This window comes from Muscardinus avellanarius, assembly GCF_963383645.1.
Source record: "Muscardinus avellanarius genome assembly, chromosome: 10".
Classification (NCBI taxonomy): Eukaryota; Metazoa; Chordata; class Mammalia; order Rodentia; family Gliridae; genus Muscardinus; species Muscardinus avellanarius.
In genome coordinates, this window is record NC_137796.1 from 77,335,010 (window position 1) to 77,348,529 (window position 13,520).

Consider the following 13,520-nt stretch of genomic DNA (forward strand, 5'->3'; position numbering starts at 1 on the left):
TGCTCTCAACAAGGAAGCGCAGGTCTTAATGATACCTAATGTCCTCTGGGACAGTTGTGACCTATCAGGCTTCTGCCTTTCTCTCATACTCTTCCCACCAAACTTCCAACTAGTGAAGCTATCTTCCTAAGAAGGCCATGCTTACCTGAGGGCTCTCCAGATAAATGCTTGGTGACCTGGCCCTAGAGCCTCTGATACCCGTTTCCTATAGAAAAATGGGGCAGAGAAAATATACAAGCCATCTAAAACTCTACCTAGGACCATAAGATGGCAAGGGGTGTGGTCTAGCACTCTCAGGACCTCTATATAGTGAGCTGACAAAAGGCCACATTGCCCCCCAAATGCCCACAATGCTCATGGGAAGGGACAGGCCTCTGATAGCAACTCTGAAAGACACACTGCCCCCTGAGTGGTGGGGGCCCTAGAGATCAAAGCCCTGTGCTGTCTGACAATCTTGTTCCCTTGTGCGGGGGGAACCCCTAGAGTACAAGATAATAGCTATACCAGGCAGACAGCACAGGTACCAGTCAGTTTTTATTGGGTGTTCATTCTCAGGATAGAAAAGGATTCTGCCATAATTTGAGGTCTTCACACATGGAAGGGAACTGGGCGAGGTGGTCACAATCAGCAGTAGAGTGTGCCCTCCACGGTGGCCCCTCTTCAGTGGTACTTGCGGTGCCGCTCATGCTCTGAAGTGAGGGAAAGGGTACGTTTCTTAGGCATTCTGGTGAAAGCACAAACTGATAGGGTAGCAGCAGACTAAAATCACTCCAAGAATTTTTTGCAAGTTCCTTTCAAATAACCCAGATCCCTCCTGTCAGTATTTGGAGAATCAGAGACCTGGGCCAGCCCCTTCTTTTCCAGGACACAAACAGCCCTAAGCATGCATCCTTTATGGACAACCATGTCCTGGTACAGCAAATTGGCAAGGACTGAGTGCTGTCAGAAATAGCCCAGGCAACCCAGTCAAGCTATTACTGACATTTCCAGCATCTCAGCCCTTATCTGACTTCATGTGAGACGATCTCAGGTCTTGGAGTCAGGAACAACAATGCTATTCCAGAGCAATGTGCAGACACTGGATTATCCCAATCAACCTATTCTCCTCTTTGTGTAGGCAACTAGGAGGATCACACCAAATTTTAGCAAGATCTTGCAGCATTCCATTATGCTTTGCAAGTATGCCCTTTACCCAAGCTTGCTCTTACTTTTCCTATGTTCTCTCTGCCTTTTTTTTTTTTTTTTTTTTTTTTTTTTTGGCGGTACTGGGGATGGAACCCAGGGGCATTCTACCTTCAAGCTACACCCCCAGCCCTATTTTTTATTCTTTATTTTGAAACACAGTCTCACTGAATTGCAAAGGGCCTAAGTAGCTGAGGCTGTTCACAAACCACGATCCTCCTAATTAGCCTCACAAATGCTGGGATTACGAGCCACTCTAATTCTTTTAAGTGGAAGTGTAGGCAAGAAACCAACACCACAATCTTGTGGGAAACTGGAGGCAAGATAACGCAAGAGGCACTCACTGAGTTCCTTGTAAGAAATGCAATAGCTGAAAAGCACATAAGCCGCCAGCACCATGTTGAGCCCGGCGATGCTCCCTTTCTTCACATTGATGTACTTGTTGTAGTACCGGTAGTAACCTGCAACAGAGATGGCGCTCACTTCCCTGCTTTGCTGAGAATGCTTGGAATTCAGGGACCCAGTCCTGATTCTGCTTTTTTTTTCCACTAGGGATTGAACCCAGGAGCATTATAACTCCAAACTATACCCTCTGCCCTATTTCATCTTTTTTTTTACTTGGTAACAGGGTCTAAGTTGCTGAGGCTGGCTTCAAACCTGCAAGCCTCCTGTCTCACCCAAGTATTGAGATTACAGGTGTGCCCCACTATGATCTGGCTCTTTAAACCACTCACCCTATATTCCCTGGCTCTGATCAAGGCAGACAGCACAATTGCTCTGTAAGGTCCAGTACCCCTACTCCAAGAACAGCTCCAGGGATAGGCCTCCTCGATCCTGCCTGTACCTTTGGTGTTGATCTTGTAGTTAGCTCAGCTTGTTGGCTTCTGATTCTACCTCACCAGTCCTGGAGATCCCCTCACCTTAATTCTGACTAATTCTATCCCAGATCCCAACCCACAATAAGGGCCACATGATCATAGCCAGCTGTATCTGCCAGGTCCTTGGAAAGGAGAAAGATTCGAAGTATAGACAAGGAGATAAGACTACGTGTCCATTATGATTCAAACTCATTTTCTTCTTAAAGAAGCTTTTGACACAAAAGTGCTGACAGACGTTCAACAAAACATTTTCGTGGCTGAAATCTCTCAGAGCTAGCTTTTGATAGGACTAAATATGGAAATTCCACCCATCCCTGTCCTCTACAGAACTTACTAGTCTTGAGACAGCAAGGCCTTTCTTGCCCAAACTAATTCATGGCAAAAAGACCTGAAGACCCAGAGATCTGCTTTTGTTTCCACATCCATAAGGCTCTGACCTCTCTGAAATGCTCCAGTAATGCCTGAAGGGGTGAAATCTCGCATCAGTATCCAGCTTGGCAGCTCTGCTAGTTTGACATCCATGAGTTTCTTCTCTTTCAGTGGTACTGAAATGATAAAAAAAAAAGTCCACTGAATAAAAAGCATCCTTTTTTGGGGGGTGGGGGATTTACTGGGAATTAAACCCAGGGGCAATTTCCCTCTGAGCTATATCCTCAACCCTTTTTCTTTGAGGGGTGGGGCGGTACTGGGGCTGGAACCCAGAGGCTTTCTACCTCCAGGCTATACTTCCAGACCTTTTTTTTTATATTTTATTTGGAAACAGGGTCTCACTAAGTTGCTGAGAGCCTCACTAAGTAGCTGAGGCTGGCTTTGAACCTGTGTGATCCTCCTGTCTCAGCCTCCCAAGTGGGGGATTACAAGCGTGCACCACCACGCCCGGTTCCTCAACCCTTTTTTATTTTGACAGTCTTACTAAGTTGTCCAGGCTGGCCTTGAACTTGCAGTCCTCCTGCCTCAGCCTCCTAAATAACTGGGATTACAGGTGTGTGCCACAAATAGGATACTTTTATGTTGCTTTTTTTTTTTTTTTTTTTTTTTTGGTGGTACTGGGGGTGGAACCCAGAGGCTTTCTACCTCCGGGCTATACTACCAGACCTATTTTTATATTTATTTGGAAACAGGGTCTCACTAAGTTGCTGAGAGCCTCACTCGGTAGCTGAGGCTGGCTTCGAACCTGCACGATCCTCCTGTCTCAGCCTCCCAAGCGCGGGGATTACAAAGGTGCGCCACCACGCCCGGCTCTTATGTTGCTATTTTAACTATTCAATGGAGATGCATGATGTAACTACATAGAGGCTGTACACAAATAACATGAATAAGTTACATCAAAACCACTATTTTTATCTGCTTTATGAATCAATGGGATGTCTGATTAGCAGCTTGCTGGGAATAACTAAATATAAGAGCTAAGGAAGCTGGGCGTGGTGACCCATGCTTATAATCCCAGTACTTGGGAGGCTGAGACAGGAGTATCCGGATTCACGGCCAGCCTCACCTACTTAGTGAGACCCTCTGCAAACTAGTGAGCCCCTGTTTCAAAATAAAGAATAAAAAATAAGACTGGGGGTGTAGCTCAGAGGTAAAATGCCTCTGGGTTAAATTCTCAGTAACACACACACACGAAAATGTCAAATAATTTAGTAAGCCGGGCATGGTGGCTCATGTCCATAATCTCTGTCATGGTGCGTGCTTGTAATCCCAGCGTTTGGGATACTAAGACAGGAGGATCACGGTTCACAGACAGCCTCAGCTACTTAGTGAGGCCTTCTGCAACTTAGTGAGAACTTGTTTAAAAATAAAGAATAAAAAAATAAGGGCTGGGGGTGTAGCTTGGAGATAGAATACCCCTGGGTTTCATCTCAGTACCACAAAAATAAACAAACAAACAAACAAATAAATAAATAAATAAATAAATGTAATTAATAAAAGTTAAAAGGGCTGTGGGTATAGCTCGGAGGTAGAATGTTCCTGGATTCAATCCCTAGTACTACCAAAAAAAAAAAAAAAAAAAAACTTTCCAAAAGGCCCATATCTAAATGAAGGTCTGGGGACAAGGAATAACAAGTATTCCTGGGCCAGGCGTGGTGGCACACGCTTGTATTTCCAGCATTTGGGAGGCTGAGACAGGAGGATTGTAGTTCGCAGCCAGCCTCAGCTACTACTTAGTGAGGCACTTTGGAACTCAGTGAGACCCTGTTTCAAAATAAAGAATTAAAAATAGGGCTGGGGGTGTAGCTCAGAGGTAGAATGCTTCTGGGTTCCATCCCTAGTACCACAAAAAAAAAATAAATAAATAAACAAATAAATAAATAAATAAAAGTATTCCTGGAAAAGCAGTACTGTGTTCATCTCTGGTCCCAAGAAGAAAATAGGAGACTGAAGGGAGAATGGACCTGTGGGTATCCAGGAGATGCTCTACTTCCTTCATGTGAGGTCCAGTCTATGAAATGGCTGATCCCAAAGATTAAATGAGGATTGATGTAAAAGTATTTAGAACAGTGCCTGCAACACTGCAGACTGTTATTGTTAAGATCTCACTAAGATCTATGTGAAACATAAGAGGGGAAAAAAGGAGGACTAGAGGAAGGAGAGCATTTACATAAATATATATAGTTCTTTTATAAAGAGAAAACTGCGATTAGTTTTGGAATAGTTATATGAAAGTGTTACAAATGAGATGACAGTCTCATTATCAAAATAGAAACCAGTGATTTTTTCAGAATACATCCCAAATTGCTACTGGAGAGTTTAATGTCCATGATATTAAGCTCAACACCAAATAATAAAGTCCTCCAAGAATAACCGTACCTTTCTCTGTCACCTTGTGTATGCTATTTCTTTCTTTTTCTTTTTTTTTTTTTTTTTTCTTCCAGAACTGGGGATTGAACCCAGGGGCATTCAACCTCCCAGCTACACCTCCTGCCCTATTTTTTATTCATTATTTTGAAACAGGGTCTCACTGATTTTCAAAGGGCCTCACTAAGTAGCTGAGGCTGTCCCCGAACCACAATCCTCCGGTCTCAGCCTCCCGAATGCTGGGATTACAAGCATGTGCCACCATGCCCAGCTCCAGTCCAATTTTTTTTTTTTAATTCTTTATTTTGAAACAGTCTTACTAAATTGCAGAGGGCCACACTAAGTAGCTGAGTCTGGCTGTGAACCTGTGATCCTCCTGTCTCAGTCTCCCAAGTACTGGGATTACAAGTGTGCACCACCACACTGGGTTGTATATGCTATTTCTAGAAAATTTTTTTTTTCTTTTTGGCAATAATGGGGATTGAACCAAGGACTTTTGAACTACATCTTCAGCCCTATTTTTTATTTTGAAACAGTATCTTGTTGAGTTGTTGAGACTGCCCCTGAACCTGTCTCAGGCTCCCAAGTACTGAAATTACTGGTGCGCACCACCATGCCCAACTAGAAAATTTTAAGCAGCACACACCTTACACCTCAGTTTTGAGTTTACTTGAAATAACTGGGTTTTAGTCCAAAAACAACTATACCACTTTTTTTTTTTCTTTTTTTGGTGGTACTGGGGTTCCTGGAAGCCCTTCTACCTCCAAGCTACACTCCCAGACACCTATTTTTTATATTTTTATTTGGAAACAGGGTCTCTTAAGCCAGCAAGGCTGGCTTCGAACCTGCATGATCCTCCTGTCTCCACCTCCCAAGCGAGGGGATTACAAGCATGCACCACCACGCCCAGATCACTTTTCTTTTGTGTGTGTGTGTGTGTCTGGTGATGGAACCCAGAGGCATTTGACCTCCAAGCTACACCCCCTGCCCTATTTTTTATTTTTTAAATTTGAAACAGGGTCTCACTGAGTTGCAGAGGGCCTCACTAAGTAGCTGAGGCTGTCCGCGAACCGCAATCCTCCAGTCTCAGCCTCCCAAATGCTGGGATTACAAGCGTGTGCCGGGCTTGTTAAAGCTACTTAAGAAGTACAAAGCATTTTTTTTTTTTTTTTAGTACTAGGGCTTGAACCCAGGAGTAGCATTCTACCTCTGAGCTATACCCCCAGCCCTATTTCATTTTTTTGTTTGAAACAGGACCTAAATTGCTGAAGGCCTCAGTAAATTGCTCAGACTGGTCTCACACCTGCAATCCTCTTGTCTCAGCCTCTGCCTGTCAAGTATTAGCATTACAGACATGGCCTGGCTCAAAGCAGTCTTCACATTACTATTTCTTTTGTATGTGAAATAATCTATAATAAAAAAAATTGTAAATGTCCTTAAAAATAGAACTAGCTGGGCATGGCGGCGCATGCTTGTAATCCCAGCATTCGGGAGGCTGAGACCCAAGGATTGTGATTGACGGACGGCATCAGCTATTTAGTGAGGCCCTCCACAACTTAGTGAGACCGTTTCAAAATCAGAATAAAAAATAGGTCAGAGGGTATAGCTGGGAGGTCTAATGCCCCTGGGTTCCATCTCCAGACCCACACACACACAAAAAAAGAACTAAGATGGGTGTGGCAGTGCATGCCTGTAATCCCACTATGTAGGAGAAACACACAAATGAATGGTATTTTAATTTGTATGTGTGTGCGTGCTAGGGACTGAACTCAGGGGAATTCTACCTCTTAGCTACACCCCCATCCCTAATTTTTATTCTTTATTTTGAAATAGGGTCTCACTAAGTTGCAGAGGGCCTCACCAAGTACTGGGATTATAGTGTGTGCCACCACACCCAGATCACATGGCATTTCATTTCATTTATTTATTTATTGCAATGCTGGGGATGGAACCCAGGGGCAATCTACCTCCAAGCTACACCCCAGCCCTATTTTTTATTCTTTATTTTGAAACAGAGTCAAACTCAGTTGCAAAGGATCCTCCTGTCTCAGCCTCCCAAATGCTGGAATTACAAGTGTGCGCCACCAAGCCAGGCTCTTATTATTTATTGACACTAGGGATTGAACCCAGGACATACTACCTCTGAGCTACACCCCCTGCCCTATTTTACTTTTTTATTTTGAAACAGGGTTTCTCTAATTAATGAAGATTCTCACAATTCAAAAGGTATTTTAAGTCAAAGTATTTTAAAGTAGAATAAAGCTAGTGACTTTTAACAAGGTCACTTCTGAAACCAATGAAGCTCATTTTCTTATTTCTTACAAACTATAAACATTCTGCATGGTCATGACCATGTAAAGGGGCCAGAATGGTTCTTGGAAGAAAAAAAAACCTTAAAATTTAACATTTAATTTCCTACCTATTTATATCTCTGTACTATGAAGACAAGCGTGTTTTCGTAAACAATATCAAGAAATCTGTAGATGCAGAAGGGGAAGAAAAGCAAAACATTACAGGACAGCCAAGTATAGCACCATCCCAAAACTCCCAAGGGATACCCAATTCATCAGAATTATAGCAATGCCTATTCCAATAAATTCTATTTTAGTGGAAGATACAGACATTGATCCCCAACACGCCTGTGAGGAAACATCCATCTGCAATCAATGGTTCACATAAGAGATAGAGTGTAGTGACAAATAAGAGTCTGGGTCAAATAATCTGCGTTTAGTGTCATTCTGTAATTATGTGCCCCTGGGACAAGTTAATATTCTCTCTCATCTCAGTATCCTCCTTTGTAAACTAAGGGAATAATAGTAGCTACCTGGGGAGTTGGCTCTAGGTATCATGTAAATGAAAATATCTTTCTGCATAACCAGTATTATGTCTGTAATCTCAGTACTTGGGAGGCCGAGATAGGAGGATCACAGGTTAGCAGCCAGCCTCAGCTACTTAGTGCAGCCCTCTGCAACTTAGTGAGACACTATTCCAAAATAAAGAATAAAAAATCGGGCTTGGGGTATAGCCTGGAGGTAGAACTCCTGGGTTCAATCCCCAGTACTGCAAAAAATAATAATAATAACAATAATAATAATAAGCTAGGGGTGTATCTCGGAGGTAGAATGCCCCTGGGTTCTCTCTTTCTCTCCTCTCTCCCCTCTCCCCTCCCTCCCCCCCCCCCTCTCTCTCTCTCTCACACACACACACACACACACACACACACACACACACACACACACAGTGGTATTGGAACTGAGGAATTAGAGCTCATTGGTAGAGCACTTGCCTAACATGCATGAGGCTTTGAGTTCAATCTCAACATTATATATACATACACACACTTAACTCATCACCATATAAAAGCAGATGCAGAAAATCCATTTTATTGGCAACAGTTTGCCAACTCCTGATCTACTGATAATCTTATTCTTCCCCCCTTTATCTGTGAATGAACTAGTAGATTTGTGCTATTGCAATAGACATCATCTGAAAGATCGTCAGTGCTGAGAACTTCCCTCATTACAGAGATGCTGAATATGTCATGCCATATTACTGGGAATTGAATCCCAGGGCATTCAACCTAAGAGCTACATCCCCCGATGCAATTTTATTTTTTATTTTGAAACAGGGTCTTGCTAGGTTGCTGAGAGTCTCACTACTTGCTGACCCTCTCCTTGAACCTGCAATCCCCTTGTCTCAGCCTCTCAAGTACTGGGATTACAGGCATAGCCCATCTCCAAGGACTCCCCAGGCTGAAATCAAGAATATAGGAAAGGGCTGGGCGTGCTGGCGCACGCTTGTAATCCCAACATTCAGAAGGCTGAGACCTGAGGATCCCGGTTCACTGACAGCTTCAGCTACTTAGTGAGGCCCTCTGCAACTCAGTGAGACCCGGTTTCAAAATAAAGAATAAAATATAGGGCAGGGGGTGTAGCTCAGAGGTCGGATGCCCCTGGGTTCCATCCCCAAACCCGAAAAAAATATATATAGGAAAGGGCTGGGAGTGGTGGCACACGACAGGCTTGTGGTCCCAGCATTTGGGAGGCGGAGACTTGGAGTATCGCAGTTTGAAGACAACCTCAGCTACTACTTATTGAGGCCCTTTGCAACTCAGGGAGACCCTGTTTCAAAATAAAGACTAAAAAATAGGGTTGGGGTGTAGCTCAGAGGTTGAATGCCCCTGGGTTCCATGCTCAGTACCGTAAATAAATAAATAAACTAAAAAATAGAGCTGGGGATATATCTCAGAGGTAGAATGCTCCTGGGTTCCAACCCCAGTACGGCAAATATATATATATGAAAGTATAAGGCAAACGTGGACTAATCAAAACCTTGCCACTATCAGGCTGTGTGACCTCAGACAAGCCATACTACATATCTGACCATTATTTTCTTCATCTTTAAACTGAGATCTGCGTCCCCAGCACAGACAACCTGATAAAGCTACTGTGAGGATCTAGAGCTAAAACATGGTTTCCTATTAAAAAAAAAAATAATCTGTCTTTTGTGGATGAGTGTTGATATTTTACACATGCTTGTCGCTGAAAAGCCTGCTGGTCACCAGGCCACCCTTGCAAATTAAGCTTTATTTTCCATGAGGCCCTCCCATGAGTAGTGACCTTGAACAAGTCACTTCACCTCTGTAAGCCTATACAACGCACAGAGGTGCGTGGTGCCGAGATCGTCCTAAACACTGGCTCCTCCAGCAGCTTAATCTGAGCTTCAGCTTTGGGAAGGATACAAGATGTGCATGAGGTTCAAAAGCAAATCGCCTGCGTCTCAAGAGGGGAAACTGCTTATTCCTTAGCAGAGAAAGGGAGAGTGGCCCGAGGCAGCGCGTTCTCAAGCCCGGGATGCGTTTACAGGCTGCTCTCAATCTCCACCCTGAACACCGGCGGCGCGGCACCGGTCCCGGGCAGCTGGAACTTGCTGGGGGACCAGGGGAAGGGCGGTCAGCGCCGGACCCCGGGGCTAGGGTCCAACGCGCCGCAGGTGAGGCTGCTGTAAAGTCCAGGATTAATCAAAACCCTGAAGCGAAGGGCAGGAGGCCTCGCAGCTCCCTCCCCTCCCAAGCGACTCTGGGCTCCGCACTCAGCCTCTGCCTCCAACTGGGAGTGCATACAAGAAGCGGGAACTCACCGACTGACGCCATCTTGGAGTCCTGGTGTCCGCTGAGCCCGGCCGCGCAAGAGCTGCTGGGTAGCGAGCACGCGCCCTAGCTGATGCTGGGAGCAGAGGCTCACGGGAAGCAGGTCACCACTGGTACTTAGCTGGAACTACAAAGATGCCATGAAATGAAGGACGACGTCCTTTGGAGGGCAAAATCTCCTGTGATTCAGCAGCTAAAGAGAGGGTCCCTCAGTCTGCGTTCTCTATCCCAGAAGATGGGAAGGGACTAAATAAAGGGACATAAAGGGAAAAGGGGCATTTTGGCTTTCTTACCTTCTGACCTTAAATTTGTTAAACGGAACGGGAGGGACATAGCCAGACCTTTCCTCCCAGCTCAGCTGTGCAGGATGGGAGGTAAACTCCGACTCTCAAGGAATTTATAAGCACCAGGAAAAACTGGTGTCCAGAGTTTGTCTCCAAACAGGTTTGAATCAAGAGCACCTGTATGTGTCTGGGCTCTGATGACACAAATAAAATCATAGGGGAGCTGTCACAAATAGACAAAGGTTAAACCGGGCGTGGGGGCGCACGCTTGTAATCCCAGCTTTGGGAAGCTGAGATTGGAGAATCGCGGTTCGCGGACAGCTCAGCTACTTAGTGTGGCCCTTTGCAACTCAATCCCTATTTCAAAACAAAGAATAAAAAATAGGGCTGGGGGGTGTAGCTCGGAGGTAAAATGCCCCTGGGTTCCATCTCCAGTACCGAAAAAAAAAAAAAAAAAAAAACAGACAAAGGCAGTGGGGGCAGGGGCAGAAATAGAGGGAAATGCACTAAGTGATGTATACATGTATGTTTGTATTACTTTGAATCTATGATGTATAATTACAATGCATCAATAAAAGTATCTTTTAAAAAAGACAAAGATGGATGCTTAAAGCGGTAAGAACAATGCCGGGCGTGTTGGCATATAATCTTGTGATCCCTGCATTTGGGAGGCTAAGACAGGAGGATTGCGGTTGGGGCCAGCCTCATCTACTTAGTGAGGCCCTTTGTAACTCAGCGAGACCGTTTCAAAATACAGAATAAAAAAAATAGGGTTGGGGTGAAGCTTGGAGGTAGAATGTCTCTGGGTTCCATCCCCAGTGCAAAATAAATAAATAAATAAATAAATAAATAAATAAATAAAGTGATAAGGACAGGGAGTGTGGGGTGGGGGTCGAGTACTAGAGATTGAACCTAAATGTATTCTACCTCCAAGTTACACACCTAGCCCTTTTTATATTAAAACAGCGTCTCGATAAGGTGTTGAGGTAGTCCTTGAACCTTCCATCCTGTCTCCGCCTCCCAAGTACTGGGTTTACAGGTGTGAGTCATCATGCCAGGCTTCAGGTTTTGGGGTGTGTGTGTGGTTTTTTGTTTTACTGGAGATTGAACCCAGGGGCACTTTACCTCTGAAATTGGAACTCTTCTACACTGTTGGTAGGGTTGCAAATTTGTTCAGCTGCTTTGGAGATTAGTGTGATTCCTCAGAAAACTAGGAATGGATCCACCATATGATCCAGCTAGACCAGTCCTGGGTATCTTTACAAAGAGGTTGAGACCAGGGAACTACAGTAATATATGCATACCTATGTTCACAGCGGCACAATTTACAGTAGCCAAATTGTGGAGCCAACCTAGGTGTCCATCAACAGATGATTGGATTGCAAAATTATGGGAGACTCACACAATGGACTTCTACACAGCAATAAAGAACAAAATTATGTCACTTGCAGGAAAATGAAAAGACCTGGAAAACATTATGTTTAATGAGATTAGCCAATCAGAGAAAGTGAAGGGTCGTATGTTTTCTCTGATAGGCACAAGCTAGGGAGTGATTGGGATACAATTGGGACTCCAGGTAATGGAGGAGAAACCTAAGAGGACCCAGAGAGATGGACTAAGGGAAGGGGAGGGTAAGACTGAGGTTCATTAATGGAAATACCACCATCGACTATGTGTACATACGTGAATAGACCAACGTCAAACTCAGTACTCTGTACTGGGAAGGGGGGGGAGGTGTGGAGGGCGGCACCAAGTGCTGTGTGCATGTCTGTCATTGCCAACATGATTCACATTACGATGTGACACTATAATGCACCAATAAAGGCACATTACAAACAAAAAGAAAATCATACACTAAACTCATTTGGAGCTACCGCGCCTGTTTCTCACTCCGTTCAGAAAGCCCTACCAGTGGGCCCTTATCCCCGAGGCCGAGGCCCTCTGCCCTCACGCTGCAGGCACCCGCGGGCCGCGCCGGCGTCCCCGAGCCCTCTGGGAAGTGGAGTCCTTCCGCCCGGACCCCGACCGGGCGCGGCGGCCTCCAAGTGCGCAGATGCGGCTCCAGACCGAGCGTCGGGCTCGAGCCTTTTGTGTCCCCGCGCTCCGCGGGTCCGGGAGGCGGCTCCGTCCGCTCCGCCGCCGCCGGCCGAGCGCAGCCCGCGGGGCGCCAGCCCTGGGGACAGAGCCCGGGGTAAGCGATCGCGGGCACCGCGGGGCCGCGCGCGCGCTCCCGCAGCAGCCCGGGCGGGCCTGCAGGCTTCAGCCCCGGGGACTCGGACCGGCCTCCCCGGGCCCCGCCCCCGCGCAGGTGCCGGGCGCGCTCCCGGGGCGGGGAGGGGCGGCGGCTCGGGCGGGAGCGCGCCGATCCTGGGGGTTCCGTCCTCGCGCGGGGCGCTCGGCGGGGCGCTGCCGGGCGGCCGCGGAGGCCTCTGGGTAGGGGAGGCCGGCGCGGAGGATGCTGGGAGCCGGCGGCGGGCAGGTGCCGGGGTTCGGGCTGTCGAGCTGCGGGAGCTGGAGCTCCGGTCGCGGCTCCGGGCCTCTAACCTTGCTACCAGCAGAGCCGTGGCGTTCTGAACTTATTGGGTAGACGGAAAGGTGTGGGAGCCGTGCCTCACGCTGCTTTGTATCTGTCAGTTTTGGGGTCTGTCTGCACTTAGCGGACAGTATGAGGGGCTCAGCTCTGAACGTGCAAGGAATCCCCAGCTCGTATTGGTCTTGAAATAAAAGTAAGTCAGGTATCTGCACTGTAAAGATTATATTTATTTATTTATTTATTTATTTATTTTATTTTATTTTTGGTACTGGGGGTGGAAACCAGGGGCATTCTACCTCCGAGCTTACACCCCTAGCTCTGATTTTTATTCTTCTTTTGGTGATACTGGCGGTGGAACCCAGGGGTTTTTTCTACCTCCGGGCTATACTCACAGACCTATTTTTTATATTTTATTTAGAAACAGGGTCTCTCTAAGTTGCTGAGAGCCTCACTAAGTAACTGAGGCTGGCTTCAAACCTGTGTGATCCTCCTGTCTCAGCTCCCAAGCGTAGGGATTACAAGTGTGTGCCACCACGCCCGGCTTTTATTCTTTATTTTGAAACAGGGTCTCACTGAGTTGCAAAGGGCCTCACTAAGTAGCTGGAGCTGGCTGTGAACTGCAGTCCTCATCTCAGCCTCCAAAATACTGGGATTACAAGCCTGTGCCACCAAGCCCAGTTTATTTATTTATTTATTTA

The 13,520-nt window shown here is 46.1% G+C and overlaps 1 protein-coding gene across 1 annotated transcript; it reads right to left on the reverse strand.

Moving 5' to 3' along the window:
- Positions 1-625: 625 nt before the first annotated feature.
- Positions 626-10,008, reverse strand: ATP5MF (ATP synthase membrane subunit f; the record flags this gene model as incomplete). Its single annotated transcript, XM_080703838.1, has 5 exons — positions 626-689; positions 1,527-1,643; positions 2,498-2,605; positions 9,720-9,857; positions 9,996-10,008. 5 exons carry the CDS (start codon positions 10,006-10,008, stop codon positions 661-663), a joined length of 405 nt encoding a protein of 134 aa, XP_080559964.1. The 3' UTR covers positions 626-660.
- Between the last annotated feature and the right edge of the window lie 3,512 nt (positions 10,009-13,520).